General features: G+C 41.9%; 1 protein-coding gene across 1 annotated transcript; it reads right to left on the reverse strand.

Annotated features, from left to right (window-relative positions):
* Positions 1-736: 736 nt before the first annotated feature.
* Positions 737-8,322, reverse strand: LOC311106441 (putative G-protein coupled receptor 132). Its single transcript, XM_084148776.1, has 2 exons — positions 8,256-8,322; positions 737-4,018 (listed from the first exon to the last, which is right to left on the reverse strand). Exon 2 carries the CDS (start codon positions 4,011-4,013, stop codon positions 2,940-2,942), a length of 1,074 nt encoding a protein of 357 aa, XP_084004902.1. The 5' UTR covers positions 4,014-4,018; positions 8,256-8,322; the 3' UTR covers positions 737-2,939.
* Between the last annotated feature and the right edge of the window lie 2,375 nt (positions 8,323-10,697).

The following is a 10,697-nucleotide window of genomic DNA, read 5'->3' on the forward strand; positions in this document are numbered from 1 at the left end:
GTTGCTTTTGTAATTAGTCATGATTTCCTCCTTAGATGTGGAACCATCTCTGCTGTGATTTCTTCACTTTGCCTTTACCTTTGATGAACTGTCAAATTGCTACCCCAGCGAAACCACAGTCATTCATACGCATAGAGTATCACAAGCAAAACCATTCAATTAAATCTGTCCACCTTCATGAACTTTGTTTACATAAATGTGTCAACACAAATGAAGCCCCAAGAACAGCTAGACCTAACAGTTTTAAGCGTCCTTTGGCAGCGAAAAAATTAAATGAGAAAAGTTTCAAACAACAAGCTTACCGGATCCTCTTTCTGTTGACACAGCTCTTAAACACACTTTCATCTGCATGTTCAGAGATTTTTTGAACACTAACGCAATTTTTTCCATCTCACGAAACCGTACATACAGTGTGCAAACTGCAAAATCTGACTGTGTATTAGTGCAGTAAAGCTTTTTTTTTTTGTGCTATTTTATGCGTTAGTACTTTTAAGTTCCTACGTGTTCTCAGACTCTTTGGTTGTTACCCTTTTAGTGTGAACCTCCCTTCTCATCAGTAAGAGCAAGATAAATATGTACAGACATCCACTTCAATAATGAAACTGAAATGTCACATTTTACTTCAAATGTTTACTTAAAAATGTACAGAAAGAGTATAAATAATATTCAAGAAGTGCAATTTTCTAATAAAAAGAACAACCTTTTTCTTTTTACAAACTTTTACAAAGGTCTGCAATATAGGAGGAAAAACACCAATGTATATAAAAGGTTATATGAAGGTTATAAAGGTTATATGAAGATTATATCTTCACTTATATTTACATTGTTACAAAACACTTAACACCTAAAACATGATGAATACTACAATTGCTCTTGTTATTTAAATAAAAGTTGATTAAACTGTAAGAACATGATGTAGATTTTTGCATCTACTGTGAAATTCTAGAGACAAACACAATATCTATGTATTGCAGCATAACATATTGGATTAGCTTTTGCATGATTTACTTAACAAATACTGTTTGTCCAAAGACAAACACATTATTTCCATTCATAGAACATTTCAGTAATAGACAGTTTTGTAAACGTTTCTCACTCCTACATTAGCAGCAGAGCAGTCAAGTTTCAAACCTTTCTTTCATATGGACACAAATAAATGCTGAATTTGTCAAAACATTGGCAATTCCTTCATCTGGAGATGAACAGCAAAACATGAGGCAGAAATTAATTTAACGTTAATGTCTCACGTCAGATAGCGCGACGGCCGTCTGCACTGATCAGGGCCTAGTTTCCCAGCTGTGATGTAACTTAATGGTCAAATGCAGCCATTTTTTAAAATCTCAATATCAAATCATTTCTGGGTAACAATTAAGTATCTTAAAGTGATCGTTTCCAGTTAAAATTGTCAAAAAGAAACAAAAACGTAGCTTCATAGCAAAGAGCAATGTCTCAAGCAAGAATTTTGCTAGGACTGTCTGGGAGTGGTCTGAGTGGGGAGGGGAAAACTGAAAACTAGCTGTTGGTAGAGAGGTTTGGAACTCTCTTTCTTATTGGTCTATTAACTAATTCATGATGTCACCAGGCAGGCCAAAACTCTATCCCACCAAAATAGACAGACATTTCAGGTGGTCTTTTCAATCAGCTCTAACACTAAAATGGCACCATAATCATTTCACGGTATTATTCCAACCTCATAGTGTGGAAATATATACAAAATCACGTTTTTGACTGCACTGGGCCTTTAAGCATTTCGACGATCGTACCAGATGCATCTTTATTTATTCAATTGATTCAACGCTACAAAGGCTCTGGGAAACAAGGCCCTGTCTGATAACTCGCAAACAATCATGGGATAGCTAAAAAGACGTTAGGCTACAATATGCTGTCCTAACATTAGAAAATGTTACCAAGGTGACATCGTCCACGGAACCCCCTTTAATCCTCAAAAGAGTCCGAGTTAATCTTACCAAAAATGATAAATCTGTAGCTAATATTGACATTTTTTTCATGAGCAAGTCTTCACTACCTAATTCTACATCTAGCTAAGGTGTGTTTATGAAAATCATAATGTGCACGAAAATTTGAGACTGAACCAGTTGGCCAAATGTGACAGCTGTCAGAGTCAAATACATGCTGATTTCTTAGAACATTCACATAACTTTGGTGTCATACAACTTCATCAACAAGCTGGCAAACTAGCTACTGTAATGGCCATTCAAACAAGCTATGGTAAGGATGCTAGCTGAAGTAAGTTTGCTCAGCTGATCGAGCATGGTTTGCTGTAGTATCAAATACTGTATACGTATAGCCAGTACGTCATAGCTACAGAAAGCAGAGTGAATTTCAGAATTAGAAACTAGTGTTCGGCAGATTAGCAAAATCAAAATTCTTAGAGATGAGCTCCACGTTTGGTTAGGGGCAATTTCACGGTAACAGAGTGACACTGAGACTCAGATTTTTCACTTTAAAATGTATGTCAAACAAAAACCAAGGAGTACTTTTAATAGTTTCTGCAATTTTTTTTACAAAAACACATTTACTTGATGAAGAGTGCAGGTGCAAAGTTTAGTAACAGAATGACGGTTTGTGCTGTTTGTGCCGTCATTCTCTTATCAAACTTTGCCCTTAGACAGATGGCTCCTGGCAACTGTGAGTCTTATTAGAATGATGCCATCTATAGTGAGACAATGCTAGTGCTTGAACCATTTCAATCATATCAGTTCCTCAGTCATATTCTGGGATAGATGGATTACAACGTCCCCCATTGCTCTTGCTATGTTTGGGGTTCCACCTGGCTCTATGCTGAGCCTGTTTAATATTCCAGAGTACCTGCAAGTCACCAGCCCAGGGTTCCTTCAGTAGTCACACCTGCATATCCCTCTGGCTCCCATAGTTTGAGCATACATACTGTACATCAAACCCCTAACCTTCCTCTGCCATCAACGACCATGCTTTTCCCCCTCTCGTGTGGCGGCCGCCACTTCGGACGAGTTCTTGGAGTTGTGCATCTTGTGCTGGCTGCTGTCGGTGGAACGTGGCCGCAGGGTGGCCCGCCCCCGGAGGCCTGCCAGGCCGCGACGCAGCTCCTTGCGGATGTTGTCGCTGGAGAGCACGTATAGGATGGGGTTGATGGCGCTGTTGAAGGTGGACAGGCCCAGGGAGATGGTGTAAGGGGTATAGATGCTTTCCTGGAAATGGCACTTCTGCAGCTCGGGGAAGTGGAAGGTGACTGCGCGCAGGAGCAGAATGACGTGGTATGGCGCGAAGCACACCAGGAAGAGGACCACCACGGCGAATGCCAAATAGCGCACCCGCTCCTTCTGGCACAGCCTTAGCCCTGTGCTAGCCTGCACGTTGGCCAGGATGGCACGGTTAGTGACCACCAGCACGACCAGGGGGGCCAGGAAGCCAATGACGAAGCGGGCGTAGTTGAAACCCGTCACGGTGGACGTACCCTTGCCCGGCTCGAAGCAGCGCCGCTGCCCCTCTGCCGCATCGCCCTCCGGCATGGTAAACACTGGCACGTGGCCCACGAACACCACCGAGACGATGGCCACGGTAACTGCGACCGCCAGTCTCTGACGGCGAAGGCCGCGCGACTCCACGGCATAGACCACAGCCACGTATCGGTCGCTGGAGACGCAGCACAGCAGGAAGATGCTGATGTACATGTTGTTGAAGAAGAAATAGCCCGTCACCTTGCAGGCCATGGAGCTCCAGCGCCATTGGTGGCCCGCGTTCACGTAGTTGGCCCACATGGGCAGGGTGCAGAGGTACATGAGGTCACACACAGACAGACTCAACAGGTAGATGCCCAGGACATTTTTGCGGCACACCTGGAGGAAGGTCAGGTAGATGGTAGCGATATTGGCGGGTAGCCCGATGACCAGCACCACACTGTAAAGCACCACCAGGGGCACGCGGTCCTCATCGTAGTTCGGGGTGCAGGGGGGTGCATCAGTGCTCCAGGTGGTGGCCGCCACGCTGGTCTGAGTCACAGTCGGGTCATGCATGGTGTCTGGAGGGTAGAGAGAGAGAAGGAAAGAGGGGAAAATGGGAAATGTGGAATGTATGCGAACATAAATGAGGAAATCACAAGATTAACTCTAAATCACTCTATTTGCAGACCCTTTTTCCAGAGACATGCATGTCAAAGGTTTTTTAATATTGATTATAATGGCTTGTTATAAAACTTTTTGTTATAATGGCTGGTTTCAAAGCTTTTTGTTTGGTCTTTGTATTATACTGTTCATGTGATAGACTTTACCTAACCTACATACACATACAGAGACATACACATAATTACTCTCTGTATTCACAGGAAAGGCCTTATAACCCTCCCTTAGGGGCCACTAAAGGACCAATGAGTTAGTTGCTCAAAGGATACAGAAGCTGAGTCATATGCATAGTGGGTCACATGCATGACTATGTGCTGGTGTTCAAAAGTGGCAACATGGTTTAAAGTCAGCCCTCGGCTTTATGAAAATGTGCATGTGAGTTGTCAAAGAATATTCAGAAAACATTGCCCTTAGCATGTTGAGTCATTAGCATGTTAAAGCTCTTCTTTGCTGAGAAACAATTAGCAAGCTACCAAAAACAACACGGTAGACAAGTAATACCACAACTCCTTCAGAGGCTAAAATATTGACCCCAGTTGGTGTATCTCAACTGAAACCTACTTTCTGTCAACAAACCTTGATGACTCATCAAGTCTTCAACCTTGATGGTCATCAAGGTTAGTCATCTATTCTTGACCGGAGTCTTGTTCATTAGGCACCAAATGGAGGAAAACACACTGAAACAAAAGAGGGACTTTGTGGACAGAAGCATTCATTTTCGTTTTCCGTTGTGTGTACACAACCCTAGGTTTGTAAAGGGAGAGGGTACTGTACTGCCCCTTTAGGTGTCTGGCTTCCTCATGGTTTGTTCTCTACTCTAACGTTAGGGACTTTTTCACTGTAGCCCTATACTTGTCTTTCTGGGGATTGTCTCATACTTTCTGAGAGAAAATGGTGTCCTCTCAGAAACAGTTTTCCAAATAAAGCTGAATCTAGGCCTAATTGTAACACTGCCCTATAGTATTTCACTCTCCCTCCTCTCAGAATTTCAAAAAATTGTAACACTGCACATTTTTTCTATACTGAACAAAAATATAAAAGCAACATATGACAATTTCAACGATTTTACTGAGTTACAGTTCATATAAGGAAATCAATCAATTGAAATAAATACATTAGGCCCTAATCTATCGATTTCACATGACTGGGCAGGGGCGCAGCATGGGCGGGCCTGGTAGGGCATAGGCCAACCCACTTGGGAGCCAGGCCCACCCACTGGGGACCCAGGCCCAGCCAATCAGAATGAGTCTTTCCCCACAAAAGGGCTTTATTACAGACAGAAACACTCCTCGGTTTCATCAGCTGTCCGGGTGGCTGGTCTCAGACGGTCCCGCAGGTAAAGAAGCCAGATGTGGCGGTCCTGGGCTGGCATGGTTACACGTGGTCGGTCTGCGGTTGTGAGGCCGGTTGGACGTACTGCCAAATTCTCTAAAACGATGTTGGAGGCTTATGGTAGAGAAATTAACATTACATTATCTGTCAACAGCTCTGGTGGACATTCCTGCAGGCAGCATGCCAATTACACACTCCTTAAAAACCTGAGACATCTGTGACATTGTGTTGTGTGACAAAACTGCACATTTTAGAGTGGCCTTTTATTGTCCCCAGCACAAGGTGCAGCTGTGTAATGATCATGCTGTTGAATCAACTTCTTGATATGGCACACCTGTCAGGTGGATGGATTATCTTGGCAACGGATAAATACTCACTAACAGGGATGTAAACAAATTTGTGCACACAATGTGAGAGAAATACGATTTTTGTGCGTATGGAACATTTCTGGGATCTTTTATTTCAGCTTATGAAACATGGGACCAACACTTTACATGTTGCGTTTATATTTTTGTTCAGTATAATTGTAGCACTGCTCTCTATTATTTCACCCTTTCATCCCCTCTGTGCCTGAAACGAAAGACCATAACAGCAATCTAACCACACACACAACAGAGCTCTAACCGGAAGAGGTGTAGGCTACGACCAGCTTTTAACCGCTCACAGCAAAACAACAACTCTAACCCAGAACCCACCCCCACCAGTTCTCTCTCTCTCTCTCTCTCTCTCTCTCTCGCCCCCAAGCTTAAAGAGACATCTCCTGAAAAATGCATCACACATCTCAGAGGAGAAAGGGGGGGGGGGGGGGGGGGGATACTGAAGATAGAAAAACAAGCGCACCACTTAACACCGACGACAAATGAATGTTAGATATCATAGTCATCAAATATATTTTATTAGAATAAATCTGAAATCTAATGAAGATTTACACCTACAAATTACTGAGATTGGAGGAGGTTTTGCAATTAATAAATGAATGAGGACATGATGAATGAGGTATTTTTGAACAGCATACTGGTGATAACCAGTTCAGGTATTTGAATTGTTGAGTGACTTGAGTCAAAGCAGTGATATAATTAAACTTCACTCTCAGCCAAGGCAAAGACTCAGGCAAAGAGAGTCTTACATCTAGCTTGTGTGTTTTTATAAAACTGAAAATATCTGAGGTTTAACCCTGCAGTCATACAGTTGACAGTCCCTGTGATGTGCTGAGGAGAAATGAACTAATTGGACCAGCCCAGTCTATACTTGAAACAGTCTTTAATTGATAAAATAATATCCTCACTTCTGAAATGAGCATGGGTCAAGAAGCCTTGTTTTACCATTTTACTTGTGACTGGTACAAGCACCATGAACAAGAGCAACACTATAGCAACACTCTCCTCTGTGGCTGTTCAAGATCGATGCTTAAATAATACATTGTTTATTTCCAGTTACATTTATAATGAGACAGGTTAATGAATGGATCACTACAGCATTGGGAAAACAAGCATCTGGGAGCTGCTGCCTGGCAAGTGAGACTAGGAGCTGATAATGTTGATTAGACAAATGTAAATTTGAATCATTAATACAGTAGTACAAGTAACCTATATTAGTTTTACATGGAATATACCATTCAGAATTTATGAAATCATAGCCCAGGCTGTATAGCTTCTACAGAACAATGGACCAGGACACTGGTTCAGTCAGTGCATTGCCTATGTATATTTTTTCTCTGAAACCAAGCATGTGCGCTGAAATAGAATCCCGACTAGACACTTTGAATCGATATTGAAAGAAAGAGGGGCTACTCGGCCTGCTGGAAGGCTTTGTCTTCATTGTGTTACTTGCCCTCTTTCCTGACACACATTAATGGTTAGGAAGGACACGATTACCTTCGGAGCAAATGAAACCTTTTTTCAATGTGTCGCCTGCCATAAGTGACCGTGATGCACACTCATTTCACACCCGTTAATCTCGGTGCTCCGGACATATTTGGGGAAAGGAGCGTCAACTCACTTGAGAGTTTGTATGGGAGACAAGTGTGACGTGTAGGCCTACATTATGTTATTTTATGTCTAGGCTAGCCAGCGTACCTGATGGGAAACACAATATTCTGAGAATAGGGTTAAAATATAACGGGCTGAGCTCGCGTGAGCGCTCGTGCGCTCTTTCAGTAGCATTCCTTCCCTCTGGACAGAATTAGTGTCACATTACTTGACATTAAATGTCAACAAGTTAACATTTATTTCTATAAACAACATGCACTGCAAGGTCACTACAACAACCTGACTGATTAAAAATATTTTATTATTTTAGATGTCAGACATTGCCAGACAATTTCAATTAAACTTACAATGACATCTATTCATTAAATATTGATAATCCCTTTGCTTACAGTAACAAATAACACACTAAATCGAACAAGGTGGCAAGCTGAACAGCTATGCTTGCTTATTTTATTGGGCACTTAATAATTAATTGCCGCCTGGAATGTATAATCCCAATTGCTTTCTAATACTAATATAATAAAATATAAGATAGTAGGCTAACCACCAATAAACTCACTATTTTATTCAATTGCCATGTAGGCGTAAAAAAGACCCAATGTAGGCTACAACAATAACAGCTAATGCAGCAGACCCCCAACTGAGAACTCGACCACCCATAGGTGAATGGAGTGACTACTGCTCGTGACTACCAGTGACTGATGTGATCTGCACTACGAAGGAACGCGCACTAACGACCTGGACCAGAGCTAATGCTAAATCAATTATTTCCTAAAAGTTACAATCACACGTATCAACATTTGTCAGATAAACTCACCGTTTAGCTGTATCGTCTATCGAAATCTGCAAACAGTCTTCATTCATTGCTGTCTGAAAGAGAGCATGCTTCTTCCACCTTCATATATGCTACATTCATAAACTGTTCAATTGCTGTTTGAACGTCTGCCTACGCGTTCAAGGAGGTCCACGCGCTCTCAAGTGTCACGTGGTTTGAATATAGTAATATCAAGTGACAGACAATCATTTATTTATTGCTCCAGTGAACTCTGGCTACCACCTCTTCATCAATTTTTTATTGCAATTACTTATTGAAAAAGTCATACATAAGCACATGCAATTATTTTTTTGCTGTGTACAACTACATTTATTTTACCTGCTTGACAATCTGGCTTTATTTAACAATCTCTACAAGATAAATGAATAGTGTAAATATGTGGCTAGTGAATTAATCCATAATTTCGTTTAAAGCAACAACAAAAATAAGCCTAAAATAAATTAATGGGGCTACATGCAACTGAGCTGCAAAAGTGAATAGCCCATAGACAATAAACTCCACTGATAACAGACTAGTAACGTTTAACTATTTGAATTTCGGTTGGTTTCAGAGCTCAAGTTATAAACCAAACCTGGAATCATTTACTCAATGGTTAATGATTAAAAAGTGTAGGCCATTGTACAAAATGAGAGAGCCCCTTGTCATGTCTGAGCTACCTGCTCTGAAATGTCTGTTGATGACCTAGTCATTGCACATTTCTTTACCTAGTCTTCTGTGTAAAAACAGAAGGACATCCAATGAGTAAGCCAGCACAATCATTGAAAAAAGTATAATTATTTGCATTAGTGTTAACATTTAGACAAGGCCGAAGGATATTGTTTAAATAATGAAATAGCCTATGGCAAGGATTAGTGGTAACGCTGCTAGGGTTGTTCTGAACTTGCCCCACTCCTGAACTTACTTGCAGCCAAAAAAGCTACATAAAATTGCGCAAAAACATGGCCAAAAACAAGATTACACAGTTCCTCAAAAGCTCTAGAGGAACTGAAAGAATAAAAGGCGAAATACTTCTCAATCCAAAAAGTAGGGGAACTTCAGTTGAAAACAGTCAACTTTTCGAACCATAGCTTGTTTTACACTATCTTGTCTCTCCCATCTGCGCTCAGGACAGGGGAGACCTGGGTCGTATTCAATAGAAACAAACAAACTGACCAGAACAGGGAGGGACTACCTGGATATGTCCAATGAGACACTCTAATTTTAGTTGCTAAACATTTTCCATTGCAAAAGGCATTGTTAGGATGTTCACTAATGAATACAAACCTGGGAGAGGATTTGCAAAATCTCAGTGTTGGCTTCCAGATCAGGGTCATGTTCAATAGTGCACGTAACCGAAGAAAATGGACTGAAACAGGAATGGACTACTTGGACTAATTTTCTGTTTCAAAACATTCTTAAACGTTTTCCGTTACATGCTGTGGCAACCCGGGGGCCAGCAATGAGCCACAAAGGAAGGAGCAGGGCCTTGGTCAGCTCCAGAGGTTAAGGTGAGTCAGCACCATGGACAGCTCTACAGGCACCACCTGGGGCTGGTGATTCAACACCAATACTACCCAGTCCAGGTGCTGTAACCAATTGGCATCTGGAATTGGTCCCACCTGTCCCTCGTTACCCCAAATGGGTATAAGTAGAGGTGCAGTCACTCGGGCAGACAGGCAGAGGGTACGCCTAGACCTTAGAAGAACCGGAGTGAGTATGATAACCGCCTTGTATTTATTAAGGATCCCAATTATACTCTTCCTGGGGTCCTGCAACATTAAGGCAGTTATATACAATTTAAAATATTACATGACATTATTTCATAACACTTTATCCAATACATTTAGTGTGTTCCCTCAAGCCACTACTCCACCATCACATATTTACAATACAACATCCATGTGTACGTGTGTAGAGTGAGTGTCTATATGTATATTGTGTGTGTCTCTTCGCAGTCCCCGTTGTTTCACAAGGTGTATTTTTACCTGTTTTTTCAATCTGATTCTACTGCTTGCATCAGTTACCTGATGTCGAATAGAGTTCCATGTAGTCATGGCTCTATGTAGTACTGTACACCTCCCATAGTCCGTTCTGGACTTGGGGACTGTGAAAAGACCTCTGGTGGCATGTCTTGTGGGGTATGCATGGGTGTCCGAGCTCGTCGACACTTCTCACAAAAAAAGCAGTGATGAAGTCAATCTCTCTTCCACTCTGAGCCAGGAGAGTCTGACATGCATGTCATCAATGTTAGCTCTCCGTGTACTTTTAAGGGCCAGCTGTGCTGCCCTGTTCTGAGCCAACTGCAATTTTCACAAGTCCCTTTTTGTGGCACCTGACCACACTACTGAACAGTAGTCTAGGTGCAACAACTAGGGCCTGTAGGACCTGTGTTGTTAAGAAGGCAGGACAGCGCTTAATTATGGACATACTTCTCCTCAGCTTAGC

This window comes from Coregonus lavaretus (assembly GCF_964263955.1).
Source record: "Coregonus lavaretus genome assembly, chromosome: 31".
Lineage (NCBI taxonomy): Eukaryota > Metazoa > Chordata > Actinopteri > Salmoniformes > Salmonidae > Coregonus > Coregonus lavaretus.

Excerpts from the sequence above, each read along its gene's own strand:
- LOC311106441 (XM_084148776.1), bottom strand. The coding sequence starts at position 4,013 with ATGCATGACCCGACTGTGACTCAGACCAGCGTGGCGGCCACCACCTGG.